This window comes from Primulina tabacum, chromosome 11 (assembly GCF_025594145.1).
Source record: "Primulina tabacum isolate GXHZ01 chromosome 11, ASM2559414v2, whole genome shotgun sequence".
NCBI classification, from domain to species: Eukaryota; Viridiplantae; Streptophyta; class Magnoliopsida; order Lamiales; family Gesneriaceae; genus Primulina; species Primulina tabacum.
Genome location: NC_134560.1, coordinates 1,383,743 through 1,408,772, shown reverse-complemented (window position 1 = coordinate 1,408,772; position 25,030 = coordinate 1,383,743). Strand labels below are relative to the sequence as shown.

At 36.8% G+C, this 25,030-nt stretch overlaps 3 protein-coding genes across 3 annotated transcripts; 1 reads left to right on the top strand and 2 right to left on the bottom strand.

Moving 5' to 3' along the window:
* Nucleotides 1-6,962: 6,962 nt before the first annotated feature.
* LOC142518392 (uncharacterized) lies at nt 6,963-8,558 on the bottom strand (the record flags this gene model as incomplete). The annotated part of the gene is made up of 3 exons (XM_075621179.1): nt 6,963-7,267; nt 7,343-7,714; nt 8,342-8,558. Coding segments are annotated over 3 exons (645 nt in total), but the record flags the coding sequence as incomplete, so codon positions are not given.
* A 1,027-nt stretch (nt 8,559-9,585) lies between these two features.
* LOC142519319 (DAG protein, chloroplastic-like) lies at nt 9,586-11,461 on the bottom strand. Its single transcript, XM_075622297.1, has 4 exons — nt 11,072-11,461; nt 10,316-10,413; nt 10,129-10,194; nt 9,586-10,037 (listed from the first exon to the last, which is right to left on the bottom strand). The coding sequence occupies exons 1-4, from the start codon at nt 11,422-11,424 to the stop codon at nt 9,880-9,882; spliced, it is 675 nt and encodes a 224-aa protein (XP_075478412.1). The 5' UTR covers nt 11,425-11,461; the 3' UTR covers nt 9,586-9,879.
* A 6,475-nt stretch (nt 11,462-17,936) lies between these two features.
* LOC142519329 (uncharacterized) lies at nt 17,937-21,085 on the top strand. Its single transcript, XM_075622312.1, has 9 exons — nt 17,937-18,397; nt 18,666-19,076; nt 19,159-19,279; nt 19,376-19,489; nt 19,638-19,703; nt 19,786-19,851; nt 19,944-19,997; nt 20,484-20,610; nt 20,689-21,085. The coding sequence occupies exons 1-9, from the start codon at nt 18,267-18,269 to the stop codon at nt 20,760-20,762; spliced, it is 1,164 nt and encodes a 387-aa protein (XP_075478427.1). The 5' UTR covers nt 17,937-18,266; the 3' UTR covers nt 20,763-21,085.
* The last annotated feature ends 3,945 nt before the right edge of the window (nt 21,086-25,030 follow it).

Genomic DNA, 25,030 nt, shown 5'->3' with positions numbered 1-25,030 from the left:
TACATCATTTATACCCTCAAAGATAATAATTAAGCAACAGAAATGATTCCCGATCGGTAGTGCGGTTAGCTTGTTGACACTCAACCGCGTGGTCCTTCTTCAAGGTGACGTAATCCTTCATCCATGCAGGAACTTTGCGCACTCTCGAAGCTACTGTGATTTCTCTTTGGTTCTCTTCTTCCCCCACTTTTGAGGCTTCGGCAATTGAGACCATCTGATTTTGAGTAGTATACCTTTGGTGGCTCAATCCTTTAATTGTTGATCCATTAAGATTGGGTTATTATCAATTTTTATATCCGTATTAGCCTTCGTGGTCGTAACCTGGGTAAAGATCTCACATCTGCTTGCCGTGGATGAAGTCCGAGGTTTTCCCTTCACTGGATGGTTTCAAATTAAAGAGGACATTGGCATGGAATTGGAGTATTTTCTGATTCTGCTAGCAGAAACGCATACAATTCCTTCTGATGACAATCCATCCCAAGAAGGCCTTGATAAATGAGGATTTCATTCATAAACCACCCGAGAATGCGCTAAAAGTTGATCAGTCTGCAGGTTTTTATTCATGATATTAATGATTTTGCCATTTACTTAAATTTTTAGTAATAAATAATTTAATTTAAATTTCGCATATAAGATTTAAATGGTCATCTGAAAATTGCTTAAAGTTTGTAATGGAAAGGAATATGTTATTTCTTGATTATTTTGCTATACTGATATTATCAATTTAGAGTTTTGTTTTCTAGATTGTGATATTTGATTTAATTTATCTTTAGATGATAGATGATTTGTTTATAACTTGGTATTTATACCTAGATATATTATCATTATTTAAAATAGTTTTATTCCTAATAATACTCTTGTTTCATATATTGCATGACTCTTTTATGGAATACTCTAAGTCAAGAAAAAAGATATAAATAAAGCAAGCGAGGACGGCCGCGAGTGGTGGTTTTTCGCAGAGAAGAAAATTCGAGAGCTGAACACATTTTGATGATATATGAGAAGGTTTTACGTGATCGGTTGATCAGTTTGCTATGTTGTTGATCCGTGTTGAAGACACTCAAAGAACAACACTCGTGTGGAGTGTTGCTTGAAGAGTTCTCGGCGGTTTTTGTTTTATACAACATAATATTTGCATTTATGATTTTATTGGTTGATTTTAGATAAATTTATTTCCTTGGACTAGTATTGATTTTTATAAACGATTTACAAGTTTTCTAATGATAACTTTTGTCATGAGACATTTTACAAATATTTATACTTGTACATAATTTAATCAGTTTTATCTTGGTTATTAAAGTTTATCTGTTTGATAAATAATATGTTCCGCTACATGTCGTGAACAGTATTGACAACAACAAGACTATAATATGATATACACTGTTGAATTTGATTTTGGAGCAAACGGAAGAAACGAATTTATTGAAGAAAATGCAAAGAAGTGAGTTAGTTACAGGCGATTACACTGTATATAGGCGGGTGAAGAATAGTAAGTAAGAAGCGTTAATGCGCTTACTAAAACTAATACTAAAGCTAATGTGTTCAACATCCTCCCCTCAAGGTTGCAACGGAATGAACAAAGCAACCTTGAAAGACTAAAATTAACACGTTACTGACTACACATCAACCACCATTCTTAAGTTGATGGAGATCACGAACGCCAACTTCGGACAACAAATAAGAATGTTGTGAGCTTCCCAGAGCCTTAGTAAAAATGTCAGCCAGTTGCTCGGTAGTAGGAATATGGGCAGTAACGATTGTCCCATCTTTAACTCGTTCACGCACCAAGTGACAATCAATTTCAATGTGCTTTGTACGTTCATGATACATGGGGTTTGCCGCAATGTGTATGGCAGCTGTATTGTCACAATAGAGAGTAGTTGTTGCTGACAATTGAAGACCCATATCTGCTAATAATCCGGACATCCACACAACCTCACAGGTAGTGGAGGCCATTGCCTGATACTCAGCTTCTGCCGAAGACCTGGATACGGTGTGCTGCTTCTTGGTCTTCCAAGACAACAGAGAGTCTCCTAATCTGACACAATAGCCTGTGAGAGAACGACGAGTCATTGGGCATGAAGCCCAATCGGAATCACAATAAGCATTAAGAGAGGAAGATGTATTCACAGATAGCATGACACCTAAACCAGGTGATTTCTTGATGTATTTAACTACACGAACGGCTGCATCGATGTGTGATTGCTTCGGTGAGTGCATAAATTGAGTTAAATGTTGCACCGCGTAGCAAATATTTGGTCTTGTAATTGTGAGATATAACAACCGGCCTACTAGGCGTTTTTACATACTTGGATCTTCCAACAGGACATCTTTCGAACTGTCATGACCAGAATCACGCATGACAACATCTAACTCATGACTTGTGAGTTTCTTATTTTGCTCCATCGGCGTATCATACGGTCGAGCACCCGCTACACCCGTTTCCGCAATCAGTTCCAGCGCATATTTTCGTTGATTTAAGTAGATTCCTTCTTTGGATCTGGCAACTTCAATTCCCAAAAAATACCTTAAGTTGCCAAGATCCCTAATTTGCAGTTTAGAGTGCAAAAAAGACTGAAGTTGCTGGACAGCCTTCGAACTACTGCCGGTGATGATAATATCATCCACATAGACAAGAAGGAGAGTGACACAACTCGGTTCATGTTTGACGAATAACGAATAATCATGCTGAGATTGATGGAAGCTTGCTTCAAGCATAACAGCCCCAAACTTAGCATTCCATTGTCGAGAAGCTTGTCGTAATCCATACAGGGACTTCCTTAACTTGTGGAACTTGTGCTCTCCTTGCACGTTATATCCTTCGTTATATCCTTCGGGGAGAGTCATGTATATCACTTCATCTAGGTCCCCTTGTAGGAATGCATTAGTGACATCCATCTGTAATAGTGGCAAGTGATTCACAGCCGCCACTTTTAAAAAACATCTAATAGTCACAATCTTTGCCGTTGGTGAGAGTGTGTCATGAAAATCAATCCCCGGTTGCTGTGTATAACCCTTAGCTACAAGTCTCGCTTTGAATCGATCCACTGTCCCATCAGACTTGAATTTAATCTTGTAAACCCATCTACAACCAATAGGTTTGATACCCACTGGTAAATCAACCACATCCCAAGTATGATTATTCTCCAATGCTGCCAATTCGTAGTTCATCGCATCTCGCCATCTAGGATCTGTGATAGCCTTATGGTAAGAATTTGGCTCTGTAAGTGAAGACATAGCAGCAAGATAATCTTGGTATGAGGAAGAAAAGTTGGAATATGTTAGGTACTTTGATATGGGGTAACGACACACGGCTGAATTGGCTTTGGTTAGTTGAGAACAAGAAAAATCCTTCAACCAAATGGGGGGAACAATGGCTCTTGAGGATCTTCGCAATGGTGGATCAGCAGGAATCTCAGGATGAGTAATAGGAGCTGAAGCTACAGTTTCCGTATGGACTGATGCAGACTCATCTCCAACAAAAGGAGTGGTACAAGGAAAAATCGAAGCTTGAGAATGTTCAGCGGCAAAAGGAAATATATTCTCATGGAATGTCACGTCTTTAGAAACAAATACTCGCTTGGTATGTAAGTCTAGGACTCTATATCCCTTTTGAACAGTCGAATAGCCCAAGAAAACACAACGAGTAGCTCTAGGTGAAAACTTGTGTCCTACTGGCAGAACAGAAACATAACACAAACATCCAAATGTCCTTAGATGATTAAATGTAGGGGGCTTATGAAAAAGCAATTCAAAAGGTGTCTTATGGTTCAAAAAAGGAGTGGGAGTTCGATTAATGAGATAAACGGCTGTCAACACACAATCCCCCCAGAATTTTAATGGAATGGAGGACTGTAAACTCAATGATCTTGCCACATTAAGAATGTGTCTATGTTTTCTCTCTACCAATCCGTTTTGCTGTGGAGTGTATGGACAAGAGCTTTGATGCACTATCCCAAGTGATTGAAAAAGGTAGTGCAACCACAGTTGAAGAAATCTTTTGCATTGTCAGTCCTAATGATTTTGACCTTGGTTGAAAATTGAGTTTCAACCATGACAAGAAAAAAACGAATCATCTGAAGTGTATATAGTTTAGAATGCATAAGAAACACCCATGTACCTCTAGAAAAATCATCCACAATGGTTAAAAAATATTTCTCTCCATTGTATGTGGGAGTGTTAAATGGACCCCAAATATCCATGTGCATTAATTCAAATGCCCGAGAGGTTTTACTGTAACTTTCAGATGGCAAACTTAGTCTAGATTGCTTCGATATGGGACAAATAGAACAATGTGGCAAGACAACCGCATGGTGGATAAAAGGCAGTAGTTTCATTCTACTAAAAGACATATGACCTAAACGTTTATGCCAATCATGAAAACTCACAGAAATATGAGCAACAAAAGACTTATCTACTGTCAAAGTATTACATCTTGGTCCAAAAGGGAAAAAACGTAGTTTTTGTGTTGACCAACAGTTTGGAGCAAAGTGATAGAGCCCACCCTCTTCTCTACCAATCCCCATTGTCCTCCCAGTCTTGAGGTCCTGAAACAAACAAAAACACGGATAAAAGGTAACAAAACAATGATGCTGCTTGGTGAGTTTGGAAATGGACAAAAGATTGAATCTGAAATTGGGAATATATAGCACGTTTTCGAGGGTAAGGACATTAGTTAGAGGTATTGTTCCTATCTTGCTTATGTATGTTTGACTACCATTCGGCATTCGCACAGATTTAGAGGAATTTGCGATGGACTTCGAATTTTGTAACAAAGAAACATCTCCAACCATATGCTCATTTGCCCCTGTATCCACTATCCAGGCATGCGAGGCATGATGTAAGTTGTTACCTGCCATATTTACCATTGGCTGTAGTGGTTGATTGAAGATTTGAATTTCCAAGCAACTTCATAATTTCTGCATATTGTGCTGCTGTAAAGATTTGTGCACCAATTGGTGTGTTGGACTGTTGTGTCTCAACAGATCCTTCCTCCACGAAGTTTACTTCTCTTTGCACCTTTTTGTTTTTCGGAAAATCTTTGCCAAACTTCTTATTGTAAGGCTTTCCTTGTTGTGGCTTATACAACTTGTGTCCAGGTGGATAGCCATTGAGACGAAAACAGTAATCTATAGTGTGTCCAGTCCAATGACAATAGTCACATTTCATGTCTCTTTTGTGCTCTGTATTTTTCTCTGTATTCTTATCCTTGTTCTGCATGAAGTAGAACACTGATGTTTGAGTTTCATTCGAAGTAAGTGATCTATGCGACTCTTCCTGTGATAGCATGGAAAACGCTTGACCAACAGTTGGCAAAGGATGCATCATAAGTATCTGACTCCTAATATGTACATAACTTTCATTTAACCCCATCAAAAACTGAAGCAATCGCTGCTGTTGATCATGCTCAACATATTGCCTTGCCGTAGCACATTCACAAGAAGGCAGAGTAACTAGTGAAGCATACTCATCCCATAGATGTTTCAATTTGCAGTAATAAGTGGAGATAGTGTTACTACCTTGCACCAATCGACCTATATCACGATGAAGCAAAAAAATTCTGGAACCATTCACCTTATCAAATTGATCCTTAAGATCGTTCCAAACAATCGAAGCCTCGGTGGAATAAACAATCCCGCCAAAAATCTCCTTCGAAACCGAATTCATAATCCAGGATAACACCAACGCATTGCATCGTTCCCACTGTTGTAACATGAGATTGCCTGCAACCTGGTCGTTTACATGTACCATCAATGAACGCAACTTTGTTCTTTGCACGCAATGCAATCAGCATTGCCCTACTCCAAATCCCGTAATTCTCGACTCCAGTGAGCTGCTCATTAATTAAGTTCAAACCTGGAGTATCCGAAGCATGAATGGTCATCGGATCGTTGAAATTGTTAGCGCTGCCCATACTTGCAGAAATATAGCAGAGAAATTGGATCGGAGCTTCAATTCCAGTCCAGAAATAGAACGCGATCTATGGCAATCGCCAGTCACGCGAAGTTCAGCTGGATCCTTAGCTTAACCTCCTTGCTCTGATACCATGTTGAATTTGATTTTGGAGCAAACGGAAGTAACGAATTTATTGAAGAAAATGCAAAGAAGTGAGTTAGTTACAGGCGATTACACTGTATATAGGCGGGTGAAGAATAGTAAGTAAGAAGCGTTAATGCGCTTACTAACACTAATACCAAAGCTAATGTGTTCAACATACACAATTTATTGTTTATGCACTTTTATGTTAAACAATCCCTTTTCAGTAATTATATCTCTGTCTCATCTACTTATATGTTTGAATTCGGTTAATGTAGGACCAACGATAAGTCCAATTATTCTACCCAAACCTATGGCCCTTGAACTGAGTTAGAACTAAGGATGGTAACTTTTAGTATAAAAATAGACATACATCCTGATTCAGTCCTAGTCTGCCAGCCTAAACTTTAAAGCTGTTTCCTTCCCAAACAGCATGCGGTGTTTTTTAACCTAATATCAGCTTATGATTCTGCCACCCATCTTATCAACATTTTTGTCATATTCTCTGCTTTCATGCAAAATGAGAGTTCAATTTTTTCTTCAAATTTCAAGATTCTCCGATGGTCAAAAGTTTTTTTTTTTTTTACATTTTCATTTGTGCTAGAAGTTGGTATTTAACAGGTAATTTTGAGAGGGTAAATTGACCCTTCAACCTCAACAAACATTTTTTTTTTAAGTTGAGGTACTTAGTTGAACGATTTCTTACATTTAAAGAAAAAATATAAAATTAGTTATCATAAATGGATTGAGTCAGTCGCACGTATTTTGAAGTAAACTGATTAATTTTATCGAAATAAATTAGCTTCTTCAATTTTAGTGTACGACTAATATATCGTTTACATAACTGAAATTAGGCATGATAGCTCTTTGCTACTATAAATTATAGTTTTAAACCGGACTTCCTTGAAAATTTTCCCAACGCCAACAACTCGTAATTCAAGATTGACTTCGACCAACGATTCCACATCGTTTGAAAAACATAGTTAATCGATCCCCGTTACAGAAAAGCTGAAAATCATAAGAGAAAAACACAACAAAATATAAGAACAAATTCTTTGTTCTTCCCGAATTTTGTAGTTAATTAGTCTCCTACAAGCTTCTACATTAGATTAGGAGAATCAAACAACATTAGATAATTGAGCCATGTCACATTAGAAATTAAGAAAACAGGATTTTCATTTCTGCACTTGAAACCCGAAGTCCTTCCTCGGAATCATCTCCATTAACTCACCTGCATTTCCAAAAAAAAAAAAAATCAAGTTCAGAATTCTTGGCCCTATCATTAACAGAAAAAATTCTGGCATACCTTGAGGATCGCAGACTGGAGGATCTTCAAATAGAGAAAGAGACATCTGTTTATGTGCAACTCCGATGTCGAATAAAATAATCCCAGATGAAGGATCATAAACAATGATATCCTTCACGGGCAACCACAGAAACAGCTCTTCTTGAGAGAGACCCTCCACCCCGATGAGCCCGCCGTAGCTGAGATTAGCAGCTCTCACGACACTTCCGAAGGAAACCCTGGTCTCAAACTTGGCGACGCACGGGCTGTCAAAATACACTTGCAGAAGCCCGTCTTCACCGAGGTCGTAAGATTTCACGCCGTTCTTGGGGAAAAGCCCGGCGGGCAAGCCTTTGCTTTGGAGCAAGTCGTGGATTGTGCTGGAAGCCGACGCTATAAAAGAAAACAGCAAGAAATGAACGAGAATAGCACTGCAGGAGCAGGAGACAGCCATTGATAGTCGTGCTTGCTTGGGTTGAGGAAGAAGAATGGATTAAAAAGGAGGGTGGTACTGGTGAAAATTGTTGGGGCCCTACGTCTTTTATTATTTTAGGCGAATTCGCCTCATTTCCTTAGTAAATAAAATAAAATCCTTGAAGGTCAATAGTTGGCTGTCATCTTGCCAGAAGGGATCTATTTACCTAAGATTCATCCAGTATTTAAAAAAAAAATTTATTTATTAATTAATTAATGTCACCTAAAATTGGAATAGTACCATCCATAAATAAATAATATCACTATCATTTTTTTCTAGTAATGTCATCATCCACTAATATGACAACATATTTATAAATCTTAGTTGAATAAATGATTATGATTTATCCAGTCATCACACGCATCATATGCTGAGTGAACGAGTGCATTACCCTATGGATAGTATGAACAAAAAAAATTCTCTCTTATGATATCTGTGAGACCGATTGGTCGATTTATAATTAAAATGAAAAAATAATAATTTTGACATAAAAATAAAAAAATCTCATGAATCGAGTCGGATAAGATCCATTTAACAAAATTTACCCGTGAGACCAAAGTTTTTGTGTTTCTCCAAAGCTATTTTGCATCCATTTCTTCGTACCCAAATCAACTTAGTGCATATATAAATGTACCATGTACAGAAAAACGAAATAAAAATATAATTGCTTAGATAAACATCATCAATAAGTAAAAAGATAATGTTGGTAAGATATTTTAAGTGAACAAAACGGCAGACAATTGGCTTAAGGCTAAAAGGTTGGGTTAAAAAGAATCATTAATGTGAACAAACTTCACCTCTTTCCATCCAATACGACGACGGAAAATACGAGGCCAACCATACATAAAAAATCATATATTAGATACTTCTTGGAGCTATGCATGAGATTTTTAATGTCAAATATTTCATATCAACATTTCAGACAGAGTGGCATACGTTAGTTGTAAATTGTAAGCGTCCTGACAAAACAATGCGTTTTCAAGAGACATATTACCAAGCATTTAACAAAAATTTGTGTGAAATGATCACACGAGTCGTATTTTATGAGACCGATCTCTTATTTAGGTCATCCATTAAAAAATATTATTTTTCATACTAAGAGTTATTTTTTATTGTGAATATCGATCTAGTTGAACTCGTCTCACAAATAAAGATTCGTGAAACAATCTTACAAGATACCTACTTCAAGTATAATTACACTCGCTCACTTTACAGACTTTTCAAGCTTTGTTGCTTTTTCTTCTTTTTTTTTTCTTTTTTTTTTTTTTGACATTCTCGGACATTGCTTTGTTTGTAAATGTTTTGTTGCCTGTTCTACATTTGACCTCTTACTGTTCATATCTGGAGTTTGTAAAAAAAAAATTAGATAATTTGTGGTGTTCTTTAATTTTAATCGACTACTTATTCAAAGCATATACGAAATAATACCTTAAATCAATTTTATTGTTTAAACAAATATATATATAATAAAATATCAAGTTCTTAACTCGGGTAGGGGATTTCAAGATATTCTGGCTTCCCAAATTTTTATTTTTTATTTATTTTGTTGAGGTCAAAATTGAGACTGGACTGGACTGGACAGGACATATCATTATAAACATATGCTGCCATCTTCATAAAATTGCTTACAAACATATGCATGCAAGTAAGTGGCTTTATGTTAATGTTTTTTAACAGCGTTACATAATAATTAATAACATCTGGCAATCAATCATGTATATTAATTTCCAAACTACGTGTTTTTCCTTAAACTTGGTTTATTCAATAAATTTCAGTACCATGCTAAGTTGTGAGGAAAGTAAATAGCTCTTAATCTTGTTCCTAGTATACAACAGCAGACCAGGCCACACTAATAACTCAAAACATTTTCCATCTCTAGACCTTGCTTGAGATATACAAACAACATTTTCTAACCTGATATGCCTTCTGACTTGAAAAATGTCACAAGTCATTCCATAAGGTGCGTCAATAGCATCGCAACCTGGACGAACAAAGTGTGCAACAATATCAGATGACAGCTTGTGATAAAATAGGAGAGTGTAGAACAATTTAACATCCAGCAGTCGTTTTTGAACAGCTGAATTCAGGAGTCGGATTCCTGTCTTGGTTTTCTTTGTTCAGTTGGAGGGCCATCTCTCTGTCTTACATAAGCTTTGCTCTTGTACTTTGAGGTTCTAGATTGCTTCGGTTGATAAGTCGGATACTGACATGGAATTATTTCTCCGTTGATATACTTATCTCCTACAAAAAAAATTCGAGAGAGAAAAAATGAATTTTACAACTGAAATCCAATTTCAAATACAAGATCACAACTTATTTTATGATCAACCACCTCCGTAATCCTTGTTCTTAACATCTATGTATGAATCTGGCAGGACCCACAAAACGCCAGGGAGACCTGCAAGCACGAGGGGAAAAATTATCAAGTCTTGATACACGACAAGTAACCCAGGGAACCATATGGAATATACCAGTGACTGGTAAAAGAATGGTTTAAGCTTTTGAGGGAGAGCACATACCCTTAAATTTTTCTGAAGTTTCTTCTGATAAGGTGCACTGAAACCCAGTGTATGTAGTGGTACTAAATGCATACATGTTCTTCTTTGCTTCTTCCATGCTGGTCCATATATTTGAGAGCAAATGAAATGTAAGATATCGAACTCTTATATAACGCCCTTTCAAAATAAGTTCACTATACTGTACACATATATCAAGCATTACTAGAACTCGGCTTTCCAAGAATATTATTCTATTTAATTCCCATAATGTTGCTACAATAATAAGCACATAGAAAACATTCACCAGCATCATGATTGCAGCCACCTATCTACATGAGCGTCTTATCGCTTATGCATGTCTATGTTTTTTTTCCCAAAGCTCATCGCTTCTGTAAAAAACAGTAATCAGCACTTAACGCACAAACAATATTTTGAATTAAAAAAGCAACAATTACCAGCAAATATGCATTAACATACAGGTCGCTTAGAAACCATTACGGTATATTCGTGTGCAGTCAGTGCTTGAAAAAAATTGATCTTGTAATCTATTCGTAATGCATGTAACAAAATAAAAATGAACTACTATGCATTGCAATAACTACTTACACAGTGGAAAGATAAACTGAAGCAGCATGTATAATCTAGCAAGATTACAATTTTCAGCCCCAGTGAAAACTTAAAGCCAGCGGCCAAACAGAGGATACACAGAAAAAATGAAAAGACAAAAACCTAATAATCTTAAAATAAACAAAACAAAGTTACAAAGAAGAGAAAAACCTGCCAAGGACGGTGACAAGAGTGTCGAGATACGTGTCAATCATCTGCTCTCTGGTGGGGGCGGGGTCTTTTGGGAACTCCATGACAATAAGCCAGTGATTGTAGTCACAGCCCGGTAACATTATCGGCTCCCTTTCCTCGTCGCTACTGCTTCTTCTAGTAGAGTATTCCCCATCCTTCAAGGCTCTCACCGCCGGAAAAGCGGCACTTCTCGATTGAATCGGGGCCGAGTGTGGGGAATAGCGCGGAATAAATGACAAGTTGGAAGTGGAGGGAATCGAAAGACAAGGGACACGGTTGCTCGGATTTGGAACTAGGGTTCTGGGAGGGAGGCAAAGGTTTAGACTCGCCATTTCTGAGGTGACTGGTGAATTTTTTGCAGTGAAGCTGATAAAGCGGAAAAATCTGCCTACAAATCGGATTGGATAAAATTGTTGGGCTTACTTATAAGGGGCATGAGTTGGCCCAGTTTCATTTGATAATATAAGCCCATCACTTCGATTTGAAAAGAGCCCCCAAGTTTAAGACCATTCTTTTAGATTTCTATAAAATTGTCTATTACCATCATATTTTTAAAAATGTGTTCTTTCTAAGATGATGCAATTATTTGTTGGGAGATTTTTAGAAAACAACAATTGTTCTTGCTGATTAATGATTGAAACAATAAAAAAATATACAAATATATAGTTATGGATTGCTATAATAATTCATGAGAATTTAACAATTAGAACAAAAACTCCTATAAAACCGGCTCACGGGTCAATTTTATAGACGAATCTCGTATTCAACCCGACACATGAAAAAATATTAACTTTCATTTCAAGTATGGACCGCATTCACTCGTTTTGTGAATAAATATCTATTTTTCCTTGTAAGAAAGCAAAAGAAAAATATCAAAGGGCGTGTATCGTATCTTTCGTTAGAGAATAAATTAAATCATGATATTAAGCTAGGAAAAAGGCAGAAAAATGAGTAAAGTGTCTTGTATTGGATAGGATATTTTATTTTTCAAAATTTTAATAATAAAATGTGTGTAATATATAGTAAATTTCAAAAGTAAATGTAGGGAATATAATAAAACGGATCGGAATAATTGTGAGTGAAGACAATATTTCCGTTAACTAAAAAAGAGTAGGTCCAACTCATCTCTCGACTCCATCAGTCCACACAATGTATATTTATATATGTATAATTTTAATCATTTTTAGATAAATGTTGAATGAGAAAAAGATACACGAATCAATTAATGTCGTTGATTTGTATTAATAAATATTTGAGTAAGTCTTTTCTGAGATGGTCTCACAAATCTTTATCTATGAGACGTCTCAATCCTACCGACATTCACAATAAAAAGTAATATTCTTAGCATAAAAAGTAATAATTTTTAATGAATGACCCAAGTAAGAGACCTGTCTTATAAAATACGATCCGTGAGACCGTCCCACACAAAGTTTTTGTCTGAATATTTTATACTTCTTTTAAACATTCAATTTTCAATGAATCATAAATCGTTGATTATGGATGGAATGGGAGGTAGATAAATGGATAGTGTTGTAAGTGTGTTGGCCAATTCACAGAGTTAGCTTATTGCTTCTGGACGAACTCTCTTGTTACTCCCCACTCGTGATCACGAAGCACACACACAAAGTAAATAAAAAAAATTGCACGAGACAGAAAAGATTTACGTGGTTCGGCCTTGAATGACCTACATCCACGGGAAGAAAGAAGACTGATTTCTTTATTGAATCACCAGGGAGTAATTAACAATACAATGATTAACCATAGCACTACAGAAGATTTCTTTCAAGCTTTTTCTCCTTGATCTCTTCCTTTCTGACGCGTATCTGCTGTCCCGTATTCTCCATTGTATTATCCTTTTTCTATCAGCAGGGAGTTGCCGTATATATAGAACGAGCTGGCCTCTGTTTCTGTTTTCCCACAGCTTATCCCAACTCCCCTCAGTAACGGCTCTCAACTCCCCTAACAGAATATAACCGGTTGGTCCAAACCAATGTTTTAAACTCCCATTGACTTATAGTGCAGCATGTCTTTGAGAGACACCCAACCTATACCCAACAACCTCCACCTTGTCTCACAAAGAACTCGTTTTCTTCCTTCCAACTCCCTTGTGGGATTAGTTCACTGTCAACAGGCTTACCAAGTCCAAGCATTGCTTGAACTTAGCTTGTGGCAGCCCTTTTGTTAACATATCAGCTGGATTATCATGTGTTGAAATCTTTTCCACCTTGATATCCCCTTTTGCAATGACATCCCTTATAAAATGTAACTTCACATCAATATGTTTACACCGTTCATGGAATACAAGATGTTTGGTTAGGTGAATTGCACTTTGGCTATCACAATGCACTGATACACTCTCTTGCTTAACTCCAAGCTCTGTCAGAATTCCCCTAAGCCACATTGCCTCCTTTACTCCCTCAGTTAAGGCTATGTATTCTGCTTCGGTAGTGGACAATGCCACCACAGACTGAAGAGATGCTTTCCAGCTTATGGCAGTTCCATACAATGTGAAGATGAATCCAGTCATGAATTTCCTTGTATCCAAGTTTCCAGCGTAGTCAGAGTCAACATACTCGACCAAAGGCTGAGACAATTCAGTTCCTTTCTTGAACAACAATCCTATATCTGGCAGTCCCTTCGGGTATCTCATAGTCCACTTCAAGGCTTCCCAATGAGTGCTCCCAGGATTTGACATAAATCTAGAGACCACACTCACGGCATATGACAGATCCGGTCTAGTACAAACCATTCCATACATCAAACTGCCCACCCCACTAGAATAGGGCACACTTTCCATGAGTCTCTTTTCTTCATTTTCTGTGGGACATTGATCACCGGACAATTTGAAATGTTGTCCTAAGGGAGTATTGACTTTCTTAGCTTCATGCATTCTAAACCGTTGGAGAACCTTCTTGATATACAAGTTTTGACTGAGAAAAAGTGTTTCTCTTTCTCGATCTCTACTTATTTCCATCCCAAGAATTTGCTTTGCTTCACCCAGTTCCTTCATATCAAACTCAGAACTCAACTGCCTTTTAAGAGATTCCAGATCTTCTCCTTTCTTGCTTGCTATTAACATGTCATCAACGTATATTAGCAAGAATGTATATGGGTGAGGACCATCTTCATTCATGTATATGCAGCTATCAAATTGCTTATTGTGAAATGTATATGTGACATAAACTCATCAAATCTTTTGTTCCATTGCCTCGGACTCTGCTTGAGACCATATAGGGACTTCTTCAACAAGCACACTTTGTTTAATTTCGTTGAGTAACCTTCAGGTTGGTCCATGAATATAGTTTCCTCAAGTTCACCATGGAGGAAGGCCGTTTTAACATCAAGTTGTTCCAATTCTAAGTCCAAATGATTAACAAGGGCTAACATGAGTCTGATGGAACCATGTTTAACAACTGGAGAGAAGATTTCTAGGAAATCAATTCCTTCTAGTTGCGTATAGCCCTTTGCCACTAGTCTCGCCTTATATCTTGCATTAGAATTGTCTGGACCGCCTTCTGTTACCTTAAAAATCCATTTACAGCCTACCACTCTCTGCCCTTTTGGTCTATCAACAAGTTCCTAAGTTTTGTTTTTGATCAGAGATTCCATTTCCTTCCTCCATTGCTTCCAGCCATTTACTTCTATCTTTACTCTTCATGGCTTCATTGAATGTTGCAGGTTCAGTGGACTCCACCTGCTCAGCTATTGTAAGTGCATATGATATCATATCGGCTTGGGCAAATCTCTGAGGTGGTTTGATCTGTCTCCTTTGTCTGTCTCTTACTAACATGTATTGGTTTTCATCTACTTCAGATTCAGGTTCTTGTTCCCGATCTGATACTCTTTGATCTATATCAGTTTGGCCCTGAGGTAGTCTCTCAGACTCCCCGACATTCTCCACCTCAACTTGGGAACTAGGAGGTGAGATTTTCGGTTGTAGTAATGATGCCTCTGATATGTGAGTATCCCATCTTGGTTTCATCAAAAGTAGCATCTCTTGTGATAATACACCTTGGGCCAACTTGTTCTAGGTTCCACAACTTGTATCCTTTAACTCCCGGGCGATAACCTATGAATATACATCTGAGAGCTTTTGCTTCTAGTTTTTCTTGCTTGACATGTGCATATGCCAAGCACCCAAATATTTTTAGGTCCGAGTAATCTGTTGGTTTACCATACCAGTACTCCATAGGTGTTTTGAACTTCAAAGCACTAGATGGGCTTCTATTGATCAAGTAACAAGCAGTGGCTACTGCCTCTCCCCAGAAAGCTTTTGGTAGACCAGCATTTAAAATCATGGACCTTACCCTTTCAAGTAGAGTTCTATTCATTCGTTCTGCCAAACCATTTTGCTGTGGAGTTCCAGGAGCAGTCTTGTGCCTTACAATGCCCTTCTGTTGATAGAACTGATTGAATTGTTCAGAGCAGTACTCAAGGCCATTGTCTGTCCTTAAGTGTTTTAGCCTTTTATCTAACTGATTTTCAGTCAGTATTACCCTTTCTTTAAACTTTAAGAATGCTTCGTCCTTCGACTTCAGTACATAAACCCATAGCCTTCTCGAGTAGTCATCCAATATTGTCATAAAATACCTTCCACCTCCATGTGTGACTGTCCTTGAGGGTCCCCACACATCTGAGTGTACATACTCACATGGTCTGGATGTAGTGTGACTTCCTACCCCAAAAGTTACTCGCTTTGCTTTCCCAAGGATGCAGTACTCACATGTTTCCAGACCATGGATCTTGTCTCCACAAAGAAGGTTTTGTCTTGACAATTCAATTAGCCCTGTTTCACTTAAGTGACCAAGTCTTAAGTGCCAAAGTTTAGACCTGATGTCCTGGTTTTCAATGTTAGCTGCTCCACCTAGGACTGTATTCCCTAAGAGGATGTACAGAGAGTTCTCTCTTGCAGCTCTCATTACCACAAGAGACCCTTTGAGGACTTTCAATTTTCCATTTTCGGATTTGAAGGAATATCCATTGGACTCAAGTGTGCCTAATGATATGAGATTCCTTTTGAGTTCAGGGACATACCTCAATTGTTGTAATACTCTGTCCACTCCATCATGCATCCTAAGCCTTACATTTCCAATACTCTTTACTCTGCATGACTTATTATTCCCCATGATAACCAGTCCTAAGTCTGATTCTTCCAAGGATTCAAACCGGGACTTTGAAGGGCACATGTTGAATGTGCACCCTGAGTCTAGTATCCACTCGTTCATTGTATCTTGATCTGAAATTGTAAGGGCTTCAGCCGATCCATATCCTTCAGAAGCCACAGATGCTTCACCATCATCATTGGTTCTTTCTTGGCCCTTTTTCTTCCTTTCTGGACAGTCATGCTTAAAATGTCTTTCTTTGTGGCATATATAGCACTTAAATCTTGTGTGGCTCTTGGATCTTGATCTGCCTCTTTTGTCCTTACAGTGTTTTCTTTCAGTCCTTCCTCGAGTGTTCAGACTCTCCCCATGAGCGTGTCCAATATGAGTGTGTCCCTGTGACTGAATTCTCTTCTGTAATTCTTTGGCTTTGATGGCAGATTGTACCTCTTCAAGGGTGATTGATTGTTCCCTTCCATACAATAAGGCATCTCTAAAATGTTCATAAGAGCTCGGAAGGGAGTTTAGCAATATCAGGGCCTTATCCTCTTCTTCCAGCTTTACTTCGATATTTTCAAGATCATCAAGAATCTTGATGAAGTCATCCATCTGATCAGAGATTCCTTTGCCTTCTTCGATTTTGTATGAATACAATCTTTGTTTCAGATACAGCCTATTAGCAAGAGACTTAGTCATATACAACTTCTCGAGTTTTCCCCACATGGCAGCAGTTGTGGTTTCTTTTGAGACCTCACGAAGGGGTTTATCACCCAAGCACAGAATTATAGCACTTTGTGCCTTGGCTGCATTGATCATCTTCTCCTTCGAGTCTTCATGTGATGAATCTTCTTCCTTCAAAGATTCGATAAGTCCTTGCTGAATTAGGATGGCACGCATCTTGATTCTCCATAACCCAAAATCATTGTTTCCTGTGAATTTTTCAATGTCGTATTTCATTGATCCCATCTTCTTGATTTATCGATCAATCGTGGATTGGTTTCCCACAGACGGCGCCACTTGTTGTAAGTGTGTTGGCCAATTCACAGAGTTAGCTTATTGCTTCTAGACGAACTCTCTTGTTACTCCCCACTCGTGATCACGAAGCACACACACAAAGTAAATAAAAAAATTTGCACGAGACAGAAAAGATTTACGTGGTTCGGCCTTGAATGACCTACATCCACGGGAAGAAAGAAGACTGATTTCTTTATTGAATCACCAGGGACTAATTAACAATACAATGATTAACCATAGAACTACAGAAGATTTCTTTCAAGCTTTTTCTCCTTGATCTCTTCCTTTCTGACGCGTATCTGCTGTCCCGTATTCTCCATTGTATTATCCTTTTTCTATCAGCAGGGAGTTGCCGTATATATAGAACGAGCTGGCCTCTGTTTCTGTTTTCCCACAGCTTATCCCAACTCCCCTCAGTAACGGCTCTCAACTCCCCTGACAGAATATAACTGGTTGGTCCAAATCAATGTTTTAAACTCCCATTGACTTATAGTGCAGCATGTCTTTCAGAGACACTCAACCTATACCCAACAGATAGATATTTTTATTTAATTTGTCAACAACCCGACCAGGGTTTGACTGTGGGGGCCCAATCCTGCTTATGCACTTGTGTGGGGCCAGCCATTTGACCCGTATTCCGAACGGACCCCCACCAACTTCGAGACGCCGTCGTTCATGAATAATAAAGAAATTCTTTCTAGTAGTGTCTTGAGTTAATTAGTGTACTCTTTCATTTCATTTGTCTAATCTCCTCCAAATGTTAGCAATTTGTTGCGGTGTCTCCGTACCCCAATCATGTACGCCACCAGTATAAATACAACCTCTGCCAAATGAATCCATCTCACCAGATGTCAGATTACTAGCTAAATTCATTGAGAAATTAAGTAGATCACAGACACAAGTTTTCTAGAGTTATGGCAGAATAATTTGATCACGGCGGAGTTTGTGGAGGATCAAACTGGTGGAGTTCGCCTAGAAATCTCTTCAGTTCCTCTCCTTGTTCATCCGCAACCAACGGAACAGGAAGCTTCGGCTGGCGGAGCAGCCATGAACTGAATATGGACATGAAAACAACAAGGTCAAGCGACAACTCGGCCGGTTCAGTTTCTCCTTGCAGTCCTACGATAATTCGTGCTGTACAAAAATTTCAGCAGCGGCCCACTGCTGATGATTGGAATCAGGATTTGCAGTAAGTTTCTTGTAATACGATATCTGTGTATTCAGTTCTTTTAGAATTTCTTTATGTTTTTGGTTGAGATCGACCGACTCGAGTTCCTTGTGATTATTGAACTTCTTTTGTCCCATTGACCAGCCCACTTCTGGTCCAAAACCAAAGTAATACATACCCCCAAAAAAAGCTGAGTTTTTTTTAGTCTTGTTTTCGTTGTGATAATACGAAAACGTATGTCAATTATCTAAGATGCTTATTTTTTATTTTATTTTTTGTCATCTTGCAGCCATGGTGCTGGAAGATCGGATGAAAATTATTCTCAAATCGAACAAGCATCTGGAGCCCTGAATTCAAGCATGAATTATCGGCACCAAACAAGGGGGGTCGACGACTGCAATGAAATCGACAAATTGAATTCCCAGATTAATTTTTCTGGAGATTTTTCTGCCAACGCATTCAAACGAGAGAGTCAGATCGGTTTTTCTTTACAGCCGCAGCCATTAGCTTCCATTACCGAATGCACTGAAACTTGTCAAGGGCTATCGACCAATTTTCCACTGAATTCAACTTCATATGGCTACACTTCAACCTTGTTGCGAACTTTGTTTAACTCGAATTCTTATCATTCCCGACAAACTATGTTTGATAGTCAAGAAATGAATTATTTATCGGCTACAAATTTTTCCGATGAATTCATGTCTGGTTTTCCTAAAGCTTCTTCCTTGCAAATTAAGCACTATTTAGCAAAGCAACAGTCTGCTAATCGTTTGCATTTTCAGCAATAACACACCCTTTTGGAACGCCGCCACGGCTCCGCCAGATTTTATCCCATCAACACCCTCCAAGTACATTACATCAGGTCTTAATAATTCCCCCAGAACAAGTCATGATGATCAAAAGGTAATATAAAGATTCATACTTCATGTTTGCTTATTATGCATGTAGGTAATTTCTTGAGATTTTTCTTAACTTGGAGAAAATTTTGAAAAATTTCAGCTGGGTAAGGAAGAATCCAAGAACTTGGCCTCAGTGGCGAAGAAATCAAGCAGCAACGAACCAGCATTCAAGCATCCCAGATTAGAAACTCCATTACCATTACCAACCTTTAAGGTACAATAAATATACTTGATTTTAACTGAATTCAGCTTTTTGACAAAATTTTAAAGTGAACATTGGCCCGTTCTCTTTTGGAAGTAAAGATCATGTTTTTTCAAGTAAGTGGAATCTTATAGCTTTCACCTCCTGTTTTTTTCCCCAGGTCCGAAAAGAGAAACTGGGGGACCGTATAACTGCACTCCAACAGTTGGTTTCACCTTTCGGAAAGGTAATAATTTGGATCTTTGATCGGTTTTTAGGAAATCAGTACTCTTAATCTGTATTAACTGAGAATTTAATCGTTCTTTCAGACTGATACTGCATCTGTTCTGCATGAAGCAATTGAATATATCAAGTTACTCCACGATCAAGTCAATGTATGTCATTAATTAATTGCAATATTATATATATATTATTGCAACTGACGATTCCTGTAACGATTTATTATATGTTTTTTGTTTTGTTTCAGGTATTCAGCACTCCATATCTGAAAAATGGGTCTCCGCCAATGCAACACCAACAGGTAGGTGTTTCCTCTTATGGCTATATCCACTCAGCTCCTCAGCATCATGTACAAAAATAAAAATATGTTCGAAATCGTGTACTTCTCCGACTTGTGAATATGCACCTCCTTTAAATTCTTAAAATTAGTCGATACGTTTAACAAATATTACACGAAAGTTTCGTAAGCATTGAGGAGGAACAAGGAGTTGTGCCCACTGCCCAGTGGTGAGACTACCATTTTTCATTGTAGGAGGTTTTAACTTAGTACCAGGGCTGAAGATCACTCAAACGTTCGAGGTCCCATAGTTAAATGCAAAACCCCAAATTTTCAATGAAGTTTGTTAGGAAGACCTTTGATTCCTAAATCCTAATATATTATACATATATATACCCAAAGAATTTAAATTTTGCAACATAAATGAATCTTGGATATTGATTCAATGCTAAAGATTTAATTTATAACATTGATATTACTCATAACTTGTAGTTATAATATTTTTTGCAGGACCAAGAAGGCCTAAAACAAGATTTAAGCAGCAGAGGTCTTTGCCTCGTGCCAATTTCAAGTACCTTCCCTGTTGCTGCTGAGAATACTTCAGATTTCTGGACCCCTACTTTGGGAAGAAGCTCAGGTAGCTAATTACAATTAGGCTTAAGAATTAATAAAAACACAACTGACTACCACTAGCTAAATTTTATCTATCCGAAAGAAAGCTGGATAAAGATAAGATACTGCGAAAATGGACGCCAAGTTGTTGGGTATGAAAAAATTCAGGAAAGGTAGACAGAGAAAAAGAGAAGGGAACTAAAGAGGCCACCCTTCAAGAAAGACAGCCAATCCTGGCCCATATAACGAATGATCAAGGAACAGATTATAAAACCAATGATTCTCATAAATTTGTTGCCAACTATGATTTAAATTGATGGAGGGAAAAGGAACAAGTGCTTAATTCAGCTTGAGTTTGATTTCTACTCTTGATGATGCGGTGTGCATTATCAGTTTGGTCTGAAATTAGCAGATCATATAGATTTCAGAATTGTTCCTGTTGACTTTGAACACACTTTCAATAACACCTCAGTTACAGCAATTTTAAATGAACTACGAAATCCTTTGTCGTTTTTCTTGTAGTGAATGTAATGAATTACAGTTTGCAACTTATAAATCATTTCTGTAATGCATGCTTAGTTTTAGGGTTTCTTATTCTTGAGATAGGTACGTACAAGTTGTGTATGTGCATGCGTCCATTTACCCCCATTAACAAAATATAATACTTATAGGACAAAATAAAATTCCATCCATTAATTGGCAAATATTTTTTTATAATATTGACAATACCAAACACGTAAATATAATAGAAAACAAAATTCCTGCATTAATATGCAAAATTGTGTAAATGAAATATAGGGATGTTTCAGTACATAAAAGAACCTAGCTAGCTAGCAGATAAAATGATAGGAAATTAGTGTATATTATTATTATTTAACGTTCACTTTTTTTTAGCATTAATTCCCCAGCCTCTGGATGAATCTTATCCCTAAAGAACATTTCGTATTCTACTCATCTGTCGTTTTATTTACTTTTTTATTCTTTTCATGAAAATAAATAAATTACGTACTCTGAGATTATTCTATAACTTCATTATAAAAGAAAAAGTAGAGTTTGGGCAACGAATTGTATGATATAATACATGAATATTCTCATATATATGCAATTTAATTATAATTAGAAAGCATTAATTGGCATCACACAAATGCAAACGAACACGATCCTGAATTCTTTTATAAAGTAACTTGCGAAGCCTGAGAATCATAATATTAAAATGATATTTGAAAGAATTCGCTACTTTTAATTACACTTCTCGTCAATTGATATAATCATATACAGCAACAATTTTCCGATATTAAATATTTCAAATTTATGAACTCCAAATTATTTTTAATTTTTTCGAATTTATTTAATACTAAGACATTCGAAAATTTTCACTAGAAATCTAGAGTAGGAATAAAATAGAGATAAATTCAGGGTTTTTTTGTTTGTTTGTTTGTTTTAAATAAGTTGATAGTGTAATTAGGGCATCCACAATGGTGGATATTTGGATGCTGTATATTTGTGCTATTCAAATATCCGGTTACAAATTTGTAACCGGGTATTACATATTTTTTTAATTTAATCAAGCCAGCGTGAAACTCACGCTGGCTTGAGACACGCGCGTGCATTGTTCGCGCGTGTGAGAGAAACCTGCAGCGTTCACGCTGCAGGTTTCTCCTTTACTTTTTTTTTTTGTTTTTTAATAGTTTTTAATTATATTTAATTATGATATAAATAATTAAATATATATAGGATATGAATTGTGCACAACTTTCACTATTTTCCAAACCTTTGAATATTTTGAACGTTGGGTTTTGAACGTTACCTAACGTTCAAATTTTATTCTATAAATACATAAATTTGTAAGAAATTAAAATCCATAGTTTTAACATCTTATAAAAATATTTCTCTCACAAAAAAAAATTACATACAAAATTTTTTGGAATGGATAATAATTCCTAATAATTTTTTTAGGGATTTTTTGAACTCTCCAAATATCGATGAAAGTTCAAGTGGAAGAAAATTCTCGAGTTCGTCCGAGTGTCCAACATCCTCCATTTCCATTTCTTACTCAACACCCACAGAATTTGCAACATTTTCCATATCCACCACCATATTTTTTGAACGCCCCTCTAGCTCCGTGGAATTCATGTCTTATTTTTTAGTATCTTCGTGAATTACTAATTTTCAATTATTATTATTATAGATGTTGTTTTATGGTTTGTAATTTTTTATTATTAATGTTATAAATATTGTTTTGTGTTAAATTAGTTTTATATATTCGTTATAAACTTTTTAATTTTAATAATTTTATTTTTTTACAAATTTGTCATTTAAAAATAAGCATTATAAACTTCTTAATTTTATATTTGAATAAAAATATAATACCAAATAGTAGATGAAATTAATTAAAGTAACAGTGAGACCCATAAATATTTGATTGGTGTGATATTTGATTGTGAAATATGGGATATTTGAGTAATGAAATATTTGATTGATGATGTGGAGTACGGGACCCACAAATATTTGATGTAAATACCCTTGTTATTGTGGATGGCCTTAAAATAATATATTAACCGTCATTTGTCCCCGCCACCACTTGTAATGATATCTATAAATTTCGAGACCGAGATTATGTATATGATCTAAATACTTTTTTAATTTACTCGAGGAATTTACATATATTTTTAGTCAAATTTGGGTGTACAGAACCCATTATTGGAAAGTAATATACCCTTATGAGATGAATAATAAGAATTAATGATAAAATATGGATGAGAAATTATAAGGAAGAATAACATATTATTTGATATGTTTTTAATTTTATGTTCACTATTTTATAATATGTGAAATGTTGTTGCAAAATCTAAATCAATCATAATTGTCAATTGATACAATTTTAAAATTTCTATCATGTAATACTTATCGCATGCTCATCATGTGAGTGGAGAGGATATCTAACGCAACACATATATAATGTCTTCACGAGCCACAATGGATGAAATTGAGGTGACTAACAAACAGTGTTCTAAAAAACGATAGGCGGTTGACCGACTATTTCGGTTGGGAAAAATTCTAGCAAGCGGACTAGGTCAAGTTATAGTAAATGAACGAAAAGTCCAAGATCAAACAACAAACATGCAAATAATTGGCCAAATTAAAAGCACGAAAATTACGCAAACATAAATCAATAACATAAAATAATTTTATAAATCAAACAACCCCAACGAATAAACGAAATCAAAAGTTTATCCCAATCGTGGTCCCGATCACAAGAAAAACTACTCCATAAATTCAAAACTAGAAACAAATCTATTAATTGAATTCATGAATAAAAATAAGAAAACAATTAATAGATTTGTTTCTAGTTTTGAATTTATGGAGTAATGAATAAAAATAAGAAAACAAGAGAAGAGAGAATCTCAGCGATGGTGCGCGGATCTTGCGTGTGAATTGCGCGGTTTCTCTCTCGAATCTCCCAAGCTGTCGCCGTATTCAAGACTCTCCAAGCTCTCGCCTTTTTTTCTCTCTCAAAAGTCGGCTGCCCTTCAAAATCCAACAAACCCCCCGTTTGTCTAGGTTTTTTTTTCTTTTTATTTCCTCCTCCAAATCACGAACAATTCTTCGCCAAAATCTGATTCTGATCTCAATGGCACGGACCCCGTGCATGCATCAGGAAAGAGGTCCGTGTAAACTCTGCCCAAAATTTCTTCTGGAACACTGGACACGGACCCTGTGTAAAGGTCCGTGTAGAGGTCCGTCTACTCTCTGGAAAAGTCTTCCTTCGGAAGTAAATGACACGGACCCCGGATACAGGTCCGGCAACGGGTCCGTGTAGTCTCTAATTTTCTCTTCTTTGGAGGTTGATGTACACGGACCCTTACACGAGGTCCGTGTAAGGGTCTGGGTTTGGCCTCTCGTGTTTTCTTCCTATTTTTCCGGGTATTTTTGACGTGGTATTGCGAAGTTTGACTTCGTTCCTATTTCTTTGGCTTTTATCATCTTTTTGGTCAAACCTACAAATAGCCATAATGAGACGAAATAAGCACGAAACTCGGAATAAAACACGCCAGATAAGCACGAATACGACAAAATAAAGTCCCTAAAATGTTATATAATTCGTGCTTATCAGCGGCCCACCCACCGCCTAGCGCCTTTGCCATTAGGCAGCCATCTAGGCTGTGCTTTGACGATTTTTTATCCTAAATATTTAATTATTCTTATTCATATTCATATTTATCTAATAATTCTTTTAGATCACGTTCGAATTCAAAATAAATGACATCTTTATCCGATAAAAATTGATTGAAAAATATGTCGAACAATGTTTTTTTTTTAAATAAAAAATATATATTATATTAGGCGGTCGATTTTTTAAAGAGCGCCAGAAGATATCGTCTTCTGAAATTGGGGGGTGGTGGACGACCGCCCAGTACTTAGACGACGTCTTTTAGAACGTCAAT

Coding starts and splice junctions, on each gene's coding strand:
- LOC142519319 (XM_075622297.1), bottom strand. CDS start 11,424: ATGGCGAGTCTAAACCTTTGCCTCCCTCCCAGAACCCTAGTTCCAAAT. Junction 10,414..11,071: donor CTTGTCACCGTCCTTGGCAG/GTTTTTCTCTTC, acceptor TATATGGACCAG/CATGGAAGAAGCAAAGAAGA. Junction 10,038..10,128: donor TAAGAACAAGGATTACGGAG/GTGGTTGATCAT, acceptor TTTTTTTTGTAG/GAGATAAGTATATCAACGGA.
- LOC142519329 (XM_075622312.1), top strand. CDS start 18,267: ATGGACATGAAAACAACAAGGTCAAGCGACAACTCGGCCGGTTCAGTT. Junction 19,077..19,158: donor AATTTTTCCGATGAATTCAT/GTCTGGTTTTCC, acceptor TTGCATTTTCAG/CAATAACACACCCTTTTGGA. Junction 19,852..19,943: donor TACTCCACGATCAAGTCAAT/GTATGTCATTAA, acceptor GTTTTGTTTCAG/GTATTCAGCACTCCATATCT.